General features: G+C 51.4%; 1 protein-coding gene across 1 annotated transcript in view; it reads left to right on the top strand.

The window, feature by feature from the left end:
- The first annotated feature begins 429 nt into the window (after positions 1–429).
- The window catches only part of TRAF7 (TNF receptor associated factor 7), a 32,506-nt gene continuing 17,329 nt past the window's right edge, over positions 430–15,606 (top strand). Inside the window, exons 1-4 of the mRNA XM_051632387.1 lie at positions 430–517; positions 11,831–11,949; positions 12,194–12,251; positions 13,386–13,477. Of these exons, the coding sequence (XP_051488347.1) occupies positions 11,869–11,949; positions 12,194–12,251; positions 13,386–13,477 (231 nt within the window). The 5' untranslated portion in view covers positions 430–517; positions 11,831–11,868. The remainder of the gene's footprint in view (positions 518–11,830; positions 11,950–12,193; positions 12,252–13,385; positions 13,478–15,606) is intronic.

The following is a 15,606-nucleotide window of genomic DNA, read 5'->3' as shown; positions in this document are numbered from 1 at the left end:
CCGGGAGCGCCCGCCCCGCTCACCTCGTGCCCGGAAAGGCCCGGCGCACGCCCCGCCGCAGCCTTTATAGCTTCCCCCGCGTCGTGATTGGCCAGACTGCCTGCGGACACGGCCAATGGGGGGCGCTCGGCGTGATCACCCTCCCGCGCTGATTGGACACCGCAGTTCCTCCGTCCAATGGCGCCGCGCGGCGCAGCGTGGCCCGAGGCAGGGCGTGCGGTCCTCTGATTGGCCCCTGGAGGAGGCCGGGCCAGGCCACTAGCAACGGCGGTTGTAAGACCCAGTGACCGGGGAGCGCCAATCAGCGCTCAGCAGGGGCTGCTGGGAGTTGTAGTCCCGGCGCGGCGGGGGCGCTGCGAGGAGCGGGCGGCAGGCGGCGCGTCGGACTACAAGTCCCGAGGAGCGCGGGGCTTCCGGCGCGGGCGGCGGCGGAGCCGCTGGGCGAGAGGGAAGCAGGCCCGGGTCGCGATGTGCCGGGGCCGGGCACCGGCGCTCCGGCCGCCGCTGCTGCCGCCAGGTACGGGCGGGGCGGGGCTGGGCTGAGGGGAGCCCGGGGCTGAGGCAGCCCTGAGGGGAAGGGCCGGGCTGAGCGGGGCCGGGGAGGGCCGGGGGCGCCGGGCTGCGGGCTCCCCGCGGCCCCCGGGCAGCCCCGTCCTGAGGCGGTGCCCGCGGTAGCTCCCCGGGCGCTGCGGGGCTGCCTGGGGCAGCTCGGGCTGCTGCGGCTTCTGTTCGTCGTCCCCTTCCCTTGCGCCGTTTGTTCTCATCCCCTTCGCCCGGGCAGCTTGGATTTTTGTTTCTCCACTCCGTGCAGGTGCCAGCGCGATTGTTCAGGTGCACAGAGGAGCTCGTGTGTTGCCTCCTGTGTTGTTGGGTCCGTGGTGGATCCCATCCGTGTCTTCTGCCCTCTGCCCCAGCCGCCTTTCCCTTGCTGTTTGATGTACCTTCCTGCAGGGCATCCTTACTTTTATATTTTCCTGCTCCATTATTCGTCCAGCTTGGGACACGTGTTGCTGATGCTTCTGTCTTGCTTCCCCATTAATCTCCTTCCCTCATGCTTGGGTTTCACAGCTTGCACAATATAGGGTGTTTGGTGATGATCTCCATAACCACCCTGAGACAATGCACATCTCTGGGCAGGCACTGGAGCTGCACTCTTGTCTTCTCACTTCAAACATGCTGTTTAGTTCTCCCTTATTCTGCTGCCAGGCTTGCTGTCAAACACTTTTCTCCTGTTCAGTCCATGACTGTGACCTGAGGATCCTGTTGTATTGTGAGGAAACCAGGAGTGAGGACTTCCTTTCAGTCCAACTTGCTTTTGAGCTACATTGGTAGCAAAGACAGCAGCTCTGCTGGGGCCCGCAGGTGTCAGAAGGAAGCTGGTCCCTGAGTTAGCTGGGTCTGGTACCTGTGTAGCCAGGTCCAGGCTGTTGTGCCCCCTGGGTTGTACCTATTGTGAGAACTCTGGCCCGGCAGTTATTTTTTTAACTTTGGCAGTGTTGCCAAATGCTTTGTTTCATTTCCAGCACTTTAATTTTGCCCCCCTGGGCGATTTCACCCCAGTGATGAATTATTTGCAGTCTGTATTAACCAGTTAGTGTTCCTGCTAAGCAGCTGTTGCCTTTTGGCTGTGAGCATTTGCCAGTGGTGATGACGTTTGTTGGGTTTGTGGGAGAGGGCTGCGTGGGTGCAGCGTGGTTCCAGAACGCCCTTGCTTAGGGAAAGGGTGTGAGAAAGTCAACCACATCCATGACAGCCTTTACACAGCTCCCTGGGAGGTGTGCAGGGGAGGAGGTCCTTCACAGAAAGCATGTTATGGTGGAGATAACTCAATGCACCATCAAACACTGGGCTGCGTTGGGTTGGGCACTGTACAGATGAGTGCTGAGCATGAGGCCAAGGAGCTGAGCACCACCATGGACATGGAGCAGGAGAACAACAGTGCTGCCCTCATTGCACACCTGGGGAATAGGAGACCAAAGGGCTTTGGGATTTCCTGTAGGAGCCAGGAGCTGTCAGCAGTCTGCTAGGTTCCCCTTCAAGTCCTGGGGTCTCCCACCCTGGGCCCTGCTGAGGAAGGCCAGGGCCAACCCAGCCATAGCAATGCAGGTAGCTCCAGCTTTGCCTTTGGGATTGCTGCAGCAGCAGATGGCTTGCAGTGGAACTCTCTGCAGAAAGAACATTTCACCATGAAGGAGGTGAAATTTTACCAAGTGGCAGTGGGAAACCTAAAGCTGAACTGGAGTGACCAGGACATTCCATCAGGGAATGCAGGTAGCTTCTCTGATAACATCCAAACATGAATTGTCACTGTGGTGACTGAACCCAAGGAAAAAAAAACAAACCCAAATCCATAGTTTTCAAGCAGTTTGTTTTCCTCACCCAAAGGGGCACACAGAGACACCAGCCACTCATTGCTGTGAGGGTGGTGGGGCTGGGCCCCAGCTGCCTGTTCCAGGGGCAGTGCAGCCTTGGCTGACCTTAAGCCATTTGTGAAACAACACTGGTGTGTTCATGTCCCCTGGCTGGAGCCCTTCTGCAGTCACACCCTCCCTTCCTGGGGAAGGGAAGCCCAGCTCTGTGGCTGGAGCTGCAGGGATGTCCGTGGGCTCCAGGGCTGCTCCTGGGCTGTGCTGAGGGCTGTGCAGCTTCAGCTGTTCAGCACTTGGCACCTCATGGGCCGAGCACTTCCCTGCCCCATGGGACCTTCCCAGCCCTTTTCAGCTGTGCCCTGTTCTGGGGCATGGTGGTACCCGCCCCTCAGCTTGTCCCAGCCAAGCCCAGCAGTGCCAGGGGAGAGGCCTTTGTGGGGAAGTCCTTCCTGGTTTCACCAGCTCAATTATGTGGACATGTTCAGTCTGTCCGAGCTCTTCCCTCCGGATTTTTATGCTCCTTGTCTTCCCTTCTCTGGCTCTGCTCCTTTGCCACGGGCATGATGAGGCACATACGGGCACGGTGGTTTGGGGGGAATGTAGCAACTCCCTGGAGCAAGGCAGGAGGTGGGTGGTTGCTCCCAGAAGGGACGTGGTGCCTTTTTTTCCAGCTCGGCAGCCTCCCCAGCAGTGCAGGGCAGCAGAACGCCAGTATACCCATTTCCAGCCTGCTCCTTCTCTGCCTTTAGCCCAAGTTCAGAGCTCTGTGAGAGTTCCCTTGCTGCTCTCAGTGAGGTGTAAAAGCTGCAAGGAGGGGTGTTGGGTCCTGGTGTATTGGGTCCTGGAGCAAGATGAGAGCTCCTGGTGCAGTGCCAGCTCCTGGGAGAGCCTCTTCCATGAAAGCACGTTGTTCTCCTGCCTGGGCTGGCAGTCCTGGCAGTAGCAGTCCCCCAGCACCAGTGCCCATCTCCCAGCCGAGCCCTGCTCACTGGCCCAGGAAAGCTCTGCCTTTTTGTGGCAATTCTCTGTTCACTGGGTTTCCCAGGATTGTCTCTACAAGCAAAAGCTGAGTTGCTGTTTGCTAAATTGCCCCAGTATGAGCAGCTTGGGACCTGTCTGAAGAGGGTGAGAAAATCAAATTCCCTTTAAAAGTGAGTAATGGACCATCCTGTCCCTGGAGGTCTCTCTGATCAGAAGAATCAGTCTGTGAGTTCTGAGAAAGTGGTTGTGCTGCTTCAGACTAAACCTCCTGAGTCTGGGGCAGTCAGGGCAGAGGCAGTGGGGAGACTGGCTGAGCTCTGGGATTTTCCAGCTGAATTTACATATCGCCCACTGCTCTGCGTGCCTTTCTGTTTGCATCACTGAGGAGTCACACAAACACACACACACACACACACACACAGATAGCAGAAGAGACATTTTGACCGAGGAAAAGCCTGCCCACAGCTTGGGAACTTGCTCATGGTGGCATCTTGCTGGGCTTTGCTGCTCCGTGCCAGCTGGGATGGCCGGTGGTGAGTTCCCCCAAGGAAAAGCGTTTGCCCTGGGTGTGGGATGTCAGGCTGTGTCAGCAGTGTTCCCCAGAGGCTGCCGTGTTGCAACAGTCACAGGCAGGCGTGAGGGAGGAACTGTTTTCATCCGTGTGTCCAGATCTTAGTCAAAAAGCAGGAGGCATCTGAAATCCAACCCAGGTTTCGAAGTGGGTACCTGATGCTAGCCAGAGCTGTGTGGTGCTGATTTTGTGATCCTTCAGAGTGACCTTTGCAAGGACATTTAACACCTGACTGGGCAGCCACACTGGAGGGTTTTCTGAGGTTGCTTCTGGTGGTTTCAGAAATAGGAAATCCTTGAGATTCTTTAGGAGAAGGTGTGAGCAAAGAAGCTGAGTTTGTGCGAAGGGGCGGTACCTCTGCCTGCCCCTCCCTTGCATCCTGACTCCTGGGGGGCACAGCACAGATGCCACTGGTACATTGAGGGAGAAAAGTAAACGTGACTTTCCTTCTGTGGTGTTAGGTGGCTGTGGGACACTGAGTAGTGCTTTGGAAGTTGTCAGTAGACTTGGCATGCTGGAAATGTCCACATCCCCTGATTTCTTTCAGAATCAAGGAATGATTATCAAAGTTGGTAAACTAGTTGATAGATATCTAGGGCATCACTAGTTCATCATATTTTGCCCAGCTCATGTGCTCCCTGGAACAATTTTCTCCCTTTCTCAGTCTCTGGTTAACACTTCCTAGCAGTGAGTGTAGCTGTCACACCTTCTGCTCTCCTGCTTGTTCTCAGTAGCAAAGTCCAAGGAAACTGAACAAAAAAAGGATCAGGTGACTGAAATGTACTGGATATTTTTTTTTTTGGTGAAGGAGTTGATGCATTTCAGATGACTCTTTAAAATGGTCTAATTGCAGAGGGCAAGCAAGAGCATGTCGTGAAGTTTCGAAGCTCTGGAGTATGTTGGTGGGGGAGCAGGGGGTGGAAGTGATACTTTGAGCGTTTTGAGTAATGATTATGGGCTCAGGTTTCTTATGACTTTAATCTGGAGGAATCCCATAATGCGATAGGAGTGGTTAAACCTTCCCAGGGCAGTGCAGCCACCCAGGAGGCAAAGCAGTCTGAAAAGCCCTCAGTGACTGCCCAGCAACTGAGGAACAAAGTAGAGAAGAAACTTTGATTTCCTTGGGTCTAGCAGGGCAGCTCCAGGAGAGTGGAATGCAGCAGGTGAGACAAGTGTTCCTCTGGCTTCCTTGGGGGGTAGGGGATGCAGTGTCTGCTGAAAACTAAATGCTTTTATTGGTGCTTAACTCCTTTCCCAGGCCAGCTGAGAGCAGGCTTTTGAACTTCAGTAAATGACCAGCCAAGGGTGGGATGAGAATGGCCCATTAGTTTGTTTTTCATGGGCAACTTGTTGAATTCCCCACCATCAACATGGTATTTGACTACTCAGATGAACCTGTTGTCATCTGCAAACTTGGTGATTTCTCTGCTCACTCTTAATTCAGTGTCTTCCCCAATGAACTTGGAAAAGCTGATTCAGCAGTGGTTCTTGGGGGAATGCTTGCTTAGTTTGCTCTAACCTGAGGAGTGGGCACTGAGCTCCACCTTCTGCTTCCTGTCTGGTGATATCTGTAGGATGTCTGTCTTGGTGATCTGCTGTAGCTCACACGCATTCTTACAGCCCATGTTTTACAAGTCAGACCAGATGCTGATAGTCCTTGTCACCAAGTTCTTTAGCCTTGTTAATGCAGGTCACACACACACTTCTGCAAGGAGAGAAGCTTCCACCAGAGACACTTGATCAAGAAAGACAGCATGACTGTGCCACGGTTGTCTCTGTGCAAGAGTTGGCATTTGAGCTGATGAGTCTTGTCTCTAGTCTGAAATGTTCCCTTGCATGTTGTTGTGAGCCATGGATAGAAGGTGTGGACAACACCTTGGTGCTGCAGAAGGACAAGGTGGACAGAGCCTGCCCAAATGGGGCTGGGTTTACTCACCCTGATACCTCCCCCTCCAGCCCTGGGTGTGTGAGAGGTTGTGGTGGAGCAGAGCAAGGGATGCAGCCCAGAGACACGCACCCCTGCTCACAGCACCTGCTCCCCTTGCTTTTCCCTTGTCCCTGTTCCTGGGCTGCTGGAGCAGCATGGGGTGCTTGTAAGAGCATTTCCCCAGGGATCTGCCAGTACTCTCAGATGTGCAGCCCTTCCTATTCCGGCTGTGGTGTAAGAGCAGAAGCTTGTGTCTTACATCAGAAATACCCAGGCTATGAAATAAAGAAGTTCATGTCATCTACAGCCTGTTCCCAGCCAGGGCAGGATAGCCCTGCCTGCTCTTCCCAGGAGGGCAGCTGCAGGCACTGGCCTTGCTGCCCAGCAGACACTGCTGCTGTGTGGGGTTCAGGCAGCCCAGCAGGTTCCCTGGGAGTGGATAACCTTTCAGATGGCTTTGGTGAACTGAGGGAGGGGAAAAAAGAACAGCAAAGTAGATGCAGGTCATGTTGCTGAGCTTTATGGGCTGTTGATGGTGTGAAGTAGAGTTGCTCGTGGGGCTCTTGGCACACTGTATTGGTCTGGCAAGTGCACCCCACAGGTGCCACACTTCACCTGCTGAGCCTGATGCCATGCCTGTGTCTGGCACTGGAGAGCAGCCTGAGCACAAACCCCAGCAGTGCCATCCTGCCTGCAGGAGCATGGTTCCTGCTTTAGGAACTGGCTCCAAATGGGGACCAGGCAGGTGTTGTGATGTTTATTAAGGATGGGATACTCTGCCATCCCTTCTCCTCATGCCATATGCCCCCTCAAAGCCTTGAGGGTGGTTGCAAGGATCTTTTGCTGAGTGCAAGGGAGAACCGTGCCAGGCCCACCAGACCCCTCTTGTGGGCAAACTCTTCAGCACAGGCCAAAGGATTCACCAGGCCACAGATCCGGGGGTGACTCCTCCCGGCTGTGAGGTGCACGGGTGGGGCTGGCAGCTGGGTGGAACAGCTGGCAGAAAACTGCTTTGTTGCTGATCCTCTTGGCCTCTGTGGTGAGGAGAAGGAGCACTGCTTTCCCCAGCTGTCTCTGCAACTCCTGGTGGTTGGGTTTTTCCTTGCCTGGAGTACTAAAGTAGGATTTTTAAGGCTTTTCTTCTCGCTGAGTCTCAGAAGCCTCAGTTGTTCCCCATGTTGTGCAAATAAACCTGCCCTTCCCCCCCTCCCATCTGGTTACTATCAGCCCTGTGATTTCACACATAGTGAGTCCCCACAGCTTCCTTTTTTCAGGGTAGATTTTTCCCCCTCTTTTTCTACTGTCAAAACCACTAAAGTTGCAAAATAATAATAATTTAAAAAAAAAAATAACCCTGGTCAAGGAGAGTCTGGATCCCAGGCTGGGTTCCTGAGGTGATCTCCAGATCTGTGGGTCCACCCTCTCCAGTTCAGAGGGCAGCCCCGTCCTGCTGGGACACGCAAGTTCTTTCAACAGTTCTTGTATGTTTGAGCAGAGGGAACCTGTCCACCCACTGCAGATGTCAGGGTCCTTCACAGCCCGTTTTGCTGTGAATCATAACCTGACCCTGTAGAGTCCTAGGCTGGAAAATCAGAAGAATATTTCCAGCATGAGGTTTTTTGACCTGCTGCTCTGTGGGAGCTGTTGGAGATGCTCAGGGGATTTCTGGAGCCCCTTTGTGTTTGGTCATCTGAGAAGGACTTAGCAGCCCAAAGGATTTTGTGATTTCCAGTAAATCTTAGTTTTCCTTCTAGGTCACAGAGCACACATGTTTTGTAACATGAAATATTTGATCCTTCACTGTGTCATCGTCGCTGCCTCCTCAGGCCGTTCTGCTCGGAGTCCCCGGGCTGTGGAGCTCTGCCTGCACTCAGAGCAGGGACAGGAGCTGCTGTGGCCCAGGGAGGGACATCAGCCACCCAGGAGCACAGGACAGTGTAGCTGGCAGGGTTCAGTTGGCAAGCCGAGGTTCAGAGATCTGGTGGAGATTTTTGCAAGTGCTGTAGGAAGCTGGTATCAGTGCTGACAACATCAGCTCTTTTCTGCCTCCTTTTAACTGCTTTGATGTCTGTTGAAAAAGGCCTGTCTTGATACCTTTTGGGAGACTGTTTGAGATGTGAAGGAGCTGTCAGACAGTGCTGTAGAGAGGTGTCTGCTCTGTTTAAATGCTTCCTGTATGTGGTGGTTGCAGAGATTTGGGCTGAAATCAGGTATTCATGTGGTGGCTGGTGTTCTGCAGCCTGGCTGATGTTCCTCTCCACATGGTTTCCGTTGCTGGCATTCCTCTGGTTTCTGTGCAGAGCAGACACGAAGCAGGCTCCCTGCTGCTGCTTGCAGGTAGGTTGCTCAGCCACACTGCAGAGCACAGGACATGATTATAAACAATGAATAGAAAATCCCTGTCTACCAGCCCATATCCCCTTCCTTGCTTTGGATTTGTCCAAGATCTGTTGAAGTTGGAAGGCATTCTGCATCTGTTTCAGTGGGGCTTTGGGACAGGGTGAAGCTGGAGTGCCTCCTCAATGCCTCTCAGCAGAAAGTGGTTCTTTGGCCTGCTGTGTCACCCTGAGAGCCACCACGGTGGTCATCTCAAAGCCCACACAGAGATTTCAAAGGCAGTTATTGAAAGGGTTGTACTCATCCATGGCTGACAGGCCATAACTCACTGGCTGCAGCAGCTCAAGTGCCTGTGTTACTGTTTGTTGCATGCCTGATCCTGTGTTTGATGATATAACAAAGCTACTCAAACTGTTAGTTGTCCTCCTTCTAGCATTTCCCTGTCTCATTGTGCTCCACAGTGAGTGCTTCTCTGATGCTTTTTTGAGTCTCTGTCTGTTATGTTTGAAGGCAATACCCTGAAAATGAGAAGAGATGAAGCTTTTGCCTGAGTCTGCAGGCAGCCCACAATCCTCCATAAGGATGGGCTTCCTCTTTTTCCATCTGGGAGTGATTGTTTGTCTTAAAACCCAGTAGGAATATTTGATATGCCAGGTTCCCTTAATGGTCTCTGACTGGTGAGGTGGGAGCACAGCCCTGCCCTTCCCTTGTGAGTAGACAGAGGGTGTTTGGAGAGGTGCTGCTGAGGTTCTCTGAGGAAGGAATCATGAATTCCTAGCCTTTCTGAAAAGCCAGTCCCTCTATTTCTGCCCTAACATCAGAGGAGGATGATGCTGCATCCCTTCTCCATGGGAGATGGTGAGCTTGGCTCTGTTGTTCCATAGGGGAACTGTAGGGATACATGCCTGGGATAATGCAACCATGGAATCACAGAAGTGTGGCACTTTGTGTCACCACTCATGAAGCACTTGCTATACATTATTTATGAGCACTGCGTCATCTGGAGGCCCCAGCTGAGGTGTAGACCCTTTTGTGCCAGATATCTAGAGATATTTAGGCTTTGTTGTCCAGATAAGCTGGGTGGAAAAGGCAAACTAAGGAGAGCTGTGCAGGGGAAGCAGAGCTCCAGGGACTTGCCCAAGGTCGTGAAGGGCTGAGTGGGATTCAGATCTTATGGTAACACACGGCCAGTGTGTTCCCCAAAAGCTCTGTCTGCCCTCTCCCCCACCCTCCCAGGCCTCCTGCTGTCTGTGCTTTCAGGCACCACTGAAAGGGACCAAGGATCCTGGAGCCCAGCTTTAAACTCGGCAGGTCTCCATGATGCAGCAGCACAGCACTGCTTCGTTCCTGCTGTTCTTGAGAGGACTCCAGCAACTCTGCTTAGCATCTCCTGAGGGATCTGGCATTTGCAAACAGCCAGGACAGTGCTTTCAAATGTGTGGAAAACATTATCCAGATCCCTGTTTTTAAGATGGTCTTGAGTTTGTTTTTTCAGGCTCTTGTTTGTTAGGTTTTTGGTTGGGGTTTTTTCTTTGTTTGTTTTAGATTGTAACTTTTTCTGACAGTTCAGACCTGCATAGTGAATCCTTGGCTGTGCTGCTGCTGTCAGCTGGCTGCCAGACAGTTGTCCAGTAAAGAGCTGCAGCAAGGAACACCAAGTGCTGTGTCAGGGATGGCTGAACCACTGGTCCTTAGCAGATCATTGGCTGAGGACATTTTGATTATCACCTTGGTGGTGTTTTAAATGTGGTGCAGAACATGGCCAGCCCTGAGTGCAGGCAGCCTCCTGCTGGGGCTGACCCCAGAGGTGGGTGTGCTCTTGGGCTGGCACTGAGGAGGCCCTGGGCAAGTCCCAGGCCACAGCTGCCTTGTGTGACTGTGTCTCTCTGTGAGCATCAGTTCCTCTTTCTGTAGAGAGAACAGTGGTCTCCTTTATGAAGAGCTTGGAAACTTAGGATGTGTCACCCTAAGATAAGAGAAAACCAATTGCCAGGAACACCCAAGTCACTTTACATCCCAGAAGTTGAAAATGTGAGCAGCAGGAGAGGGAAATCCTGGCCAGAGCAGTGCTATCTTGGCTGGGGCCAGAAGCAGGCACATGTCTGCAAGGGACCAGGAGCTCAGCCTGGGCTGGTCGCAGGCATCTGTCCTTCCAGGGCACCTTTTGCTGGTGGTTGGCTCTTGTCCTGCAGAAAGGATTTTGGTGGTATCTTAGTAAACCATTTTTGGCCTGTCTGTCCTCACTGCAGTTGTCTGTTTATTCCTTGGACTCTGCTGCTGACAGTGAGAGTGCCAAGTCTTAACTGTGCCTTGGACAGAAAGGGGTGTCTTAGTCAGGATCCTTCCCAAGAAGCTGATTCCTGAAACACAGGGTTCCTGTCTCCTTGGGCAAACTGGAGCAGCCTGTGGGATGGAGGGGCAGCTTAGGAGGAGAGCTCAGTGCCCTGCTGAACCCTTGTTTTGTCTGATGGAAACTTTTGCTCAAGCCAAAAGCATCTCCATGGAATGGCAGAGAGGAGGTGCAGCCCCTTCCTATGGATATCCTGGCCCAGAAGGAGACTCCTGGGGAGCATCTTGCCAGATTTTCTGGGACAACAGTGCAACTTTGTGCCCTGAAGCCAGAATCAGGTTTCAACAGAGGTTAAAGAAAGCAAACCCCATGTGTTTCTGCAGATTATTATTGTGTAATACTTGACTTTGCAAACTGGAACCCTGTAAAAAACTGTGTAAACAATGGAGAGATGGAAATGAGCCCCTCTGCTGGCTTCTGGGGGGAGAAGGTTTCTCTTTCTGGGTGATGATTGAGTCTTTGCTGGTTTTTTTTCTGAGCAGAAAATGGCACTGAGATTCAGAGTCACAAATGTGCTACTTGAAGTAAGGTGGCTTTCATGGTTTCCTAGACTACATAACTCAGACTGTGCTGGAAAGAACTCCTTTAATGGAAACATAACCAAATAAAATGAGGGGGTTTTGCTTTCTGCTCAGATCTAGTCCTGGCTTTTGTGTTCAGCAGTACAGCCCAGGGCTTTTGAATGAAATAGCAAAACTGCCCCCTAGTTCATCCCCAGAACAGGACGAGGCCTGTGCTAATCACACTTTTGAGTATGTGGCAGCCTCAAGTTTTGTGTGTGCAAGGAAGTTTAGGCTTTGGTTTCCTTGGCTGGAACTGTTGGGAAGCTCTGCACAGCCTGGCTGGGAAAGGGGCTCCCTTGGAGGGATCCCTTTCTGCCACCCCAGCTGATGAGGCTGCAGAGCTTCCAGGGCTGGGGCTGTTGGTCACAACTGGGGAAGAGGCTGATGTGTATCGTGACCAGTGGGATGCTGTCTGTCTTAGAGTAATCTCCTGAGAAGTCTCGTGTGCCAGTAAAACAGTTGTAAAAGCAGCTAATGATTGTGGGTATTTCAGCATTTGAGTGATTAAGGAGGTATTTTAAAAGATAATCTCATTTTTAAAAATGCTGAACACTCATTTAGGAATGATTTGAAGGAGCCTGACTTTGACCTTGCCACTTGCTTCTGAAAATCCAGGTTTATGTGAGCTTAGGTTAAGTACTCAGACTTAGTGCTGCAGGAGATTGTTCTCTGAGCCCAGGAAAATATGTACCATGAACTTAAAACTCTCTTTCTGTCCTTCTTCTTCCACAGAGCAAACTTCCCATGACTAACAAATGCTGGCCTAGATTATGAGCTCAAACAAGAGCTCTCGCTACAATCGTTTCTCCAGTGGCACAACAAGCATCACTGCTTCTGAAAACACCAACGGGGTGAGGCTTGGGGGTGTGGGCAGTGGCTGGGGCTGCTTCCTGTGCTCTCACCCTTTCATTTGAGAAAGTGAAGATGGCTTTTGAAAGTATGGTACTTTCTTGCCTCTTAAAAATCACAATATCCACAGATAAAAGTTGAGAATGTGTATGTATGTATGTGTTTTTCACCAGTCCAGGACAGGTGACAAGCCTGTGGGCTGTGCTGTGGTGCTACCCACTGACTTGTGTTTTGTCACTGTTTCAGACAAGAATGGAAACAACTTTTGGGCCAGCCTATTCTGCTGTGACAACCATCACCAAGGGTGAGTGTATTTCATACACAGAGCTTCTCCCCACAGCACTGTGTGTGATTCCTACCAGTTCTGCTGCTGCTGTTGTACAGATCCTAAAGCTGTTGGGAGGATCACTCTGTTCACTGCAGGCAGGTGCTGAGGTGCTGCTTTTAGTGCTATGCAGCCCATGTGTTGTTCAGTCGTGGCATCTGATGCTCAGGGAATGAGCTCCACAGATACATGCTCCCTTTAGGCAGACTTAACAGTACCACTGGGAAGCCCTTGCTGGAATTAGGATAGTACAAAAGGGTGGGACACAGAGCTCAGCCCCAAATCTTATTTATCTCTCTGACTTCTCAGGCAACCATTTCCAGTGCTGAAATTCCCACCTTCACTCTCTCCCCGACTGCAAGTCACTCTGGGCACTTTGGTAAAACCCCCATGGCCATTTTTAACTTGGACAGGAGGGGATGCAAGAACTAGGATAGGAGGGGATGCAAGTGTAGCTGCTCTTTTAAAATTCTTCTGCTCTGTTCCTCAAAGCCCAGCAGGTGAGGAGTCTGAGCCCTGATGCATGGTGTGAATGTAGGAAGAGGCCTGATTTCATATGAAAATACCCTTAATTTAGTGAAGATAAACTGGCACTTGACAATAATTTAGATAAGAAACTGAACATCTACTTGGGGAGATACTTGGGTTACTTTTGTACTGGACTCTGGACTTTAAAAGGCTGGGCTCTGAATATTTACGTTCAACTTCTTATGTAAGTCAGTAATACCATCTTTATACAAATATCTCCAGTTTAATTTAGTGTTGCAAGAATATACAGACCTCCCTTGATCAAAGCAGTTTTTCTTGATGACTGAAATATGTGAGAGTATAGTGTTCCCTTTTAATAGTGTTTTTAACCTATGGAGCTGGTAGAATATTCTCTGTGCTCTTTTCTGGGCCAGCTACGTCTGAGGAGCCTCCTGCATTTCAGCAAGTTCTCGGAGATGGGGATTGTTCTGCCAGCAATGACATGTCCAGGTCAAGAACTGGAGCTGGGGAATCCCTACGCTTTTCCTTTTTCAAGGAACACTTAAAGCTACACTGACCAGTAGCTCAGAAGTGTTACTGAGGAGCCTAAATGCTTGCTTTTATTTTTTCCTATTTGATTTAAAGCTGACGGGACCAACACCTTTAAACAGCATCGCCGGACCCCATCCTCCTCCAGCACACTCACCTACTCCCCACGGGACGAGGATGATGGCATGGTAGGTGTTACCAGGACCCCCTTGCTGACAGGCTCAGCTGGTTATGTGTCAAATGAGAGCTGTCTGGTGCTCCCCTGGGCTTCCCTGCCTCCCTCACCATTCCCATTACGCACTGGAATGAATCTCAGTGTTTCCTGGCTGCTCCCAGGGCTGCAGTGGGGGAGCAGAGGCTGCTTCTGCCCAGGCCATTGTGCTGGCATTGCTTGTGCTCATATTCAAACTGCTTCAAAATGGTACCTGGTTACAAAGCCCTGGAGCTACAGATCTCACAGACCTTGTGAGGGTGTCCCTGCCTCCTGATGGGAGCAGTATGCTCTGGGTCTCCTGAGCTTGGGAGAAAATGAAGCTCCTGCTTGGCATGTGGGACCATCCAGCAGCACATCTGGCCCTGTGGTTATGACCAGAAAATCCATTCCTCTTTCCGCCTCCAGATGGGGCTTCTGGCCATTGGGAGCATGTTTGAAACCTGCAGAGTGGATGTCGGGCACCACAGACTGCTCTGCTCCTGAAGACTGCTTTGTCAGGGGCTTCTCACACAAAAACCATTCCCATGGCTTTCCCAATATCTTTGCAGAAGAGCACTACTCAGTTTTGTACCCAGCTTTCTCATTCATCACACTCTTTCTGAGTAAATTATTTTTTTGGGAATGTAGTGAACCAACAGGCCTCAGGGTTAGCTGCTTAAAGAGACATTAAATCAGCTAAATCAAATCAAATAAAGGACAGCAACAACAACAGCAAAGCAAACCTCAGTGAATGGACGGATAGCTCTGAGGCCTTGATCCTCTCCTGTCCCTGATGCTCCAGCCACATCTCTGAGCCACAAGCTCCTGTTTAGATTCAAGCAGGTCACTTTTCAAATTAACAAGGTCGTTCTAGAGTTTGTCAGGCTATGAGACCCAGCTTCCAAGCCAGGGGTAAATGGATCGCTGCTGCTGAAGTTAGGCACTGGCAGAGACTGGGGCCAGCAACAGTATGGAGCTGCAACACTTCTGAAATTAAATTTGACACCAGATTGCAAAGAGCTTTATTGTCAGCATCCTATAAAATTCCTTCTGTTGCTCAGAGATCTTGCTGTGTTTTATATGAGTGCGTGTTTGTTTTTTCAAGAAGTCCTTTGAAGGTTTGCCTTGTGTCCTTGGCAAATGCAGCTCTCCATCATATCCCTGACCCCATGGTGCTGGGCTGCTGTTCCAGGAAGCCCTTGGCTGTCAGCACTGATGCTGTGGGCTGGATGCTGGGTTCACTGCACCTTTTTCACGAGCTGTGCAGTTCTTACAGAGCACAGGTGGGGATTTTTCCCAGAGGAGCTGGAGGTGCTGAGGATATTATGTTGACCCATGTCTGATGGAGGACCTCCCTGGCTCCTTCCAAAACTACAGTGTGGCAAACTGAGGTGTGCAGCCAAGAGCAGGAGAGATCTGTCCTAGGACCTAGCCTCAGTCCTCTTGGATGGGCTCAGACCACCTTCCCTGCAGTGCTAAATATTCTTATGCAAAAAGAGCAAGAGGATTAATGAGGGGTTGAGGAAGGAGCCTGCAGCCCCTGGTGCTACCACACCAGAAGCACCACAGCCCTGCTCTGCTTATTGCTCCAGGCTGACTCTCACTAACCCCTTTAGGATGCTTCCTTTGCTTTGTCAAGAAATAATCTGGGATTTCCCTTCCTCATTTGTTTTCCTCCTCCAGAAGCTGCCAAGGGCTTGTCAGCTGTCAGAGAGACAGCTGGAGTCGAGTCAGAGCCCTCCTGTGACCTCCACCACCCCTTTCTCTTTCTTTTTAAAGCTTCTGTTAGTGAAACCAAAAGCAGAGCAGTGCAAGGCAGGGATTATTGGGCAGTTGCTGTCATCTTTCCTGAAAACAGGGCTGTGGATTTCCAGCCTTGCTATGCCTACAGGGAGAGGGAGCAAGGACTGTACTAGAGCCTTCTTGAGGAGACTGCTTTTGTAGCTGATGTGATGGGCGCTGCACCTAAGGATTACAGTGGAATATGGGGGAAATGTACACTCATGGGTGAAGAGCTGACTGGCTGTCCAAAGTCTTGGTTGCTTACAAAAAGCTTCACCTCTGAAGCAGAAGCTGGGCTGAGTTACCGGCCAGCCACAAGCTATCCATCTCCATTGCACACTG

This window comes from Apus apus, chromosome 14, assembly GCF_020740795.1.
Source record: "Apus apus isolate bApuApu2 chromosome 14, bApuApu2.pri.cur, whole genome shotgun sequence".
NCBI classification, from domain to species: Eukaryota; Metazoa; Chordata; class Aves; order Apodiformes; family Apodidae; genus Apus; species Apus apus.
Note: the sequence above shows the minus strand (reverse complement) of the source record. Positions and strands in the feature narration are given on the sequence as shown.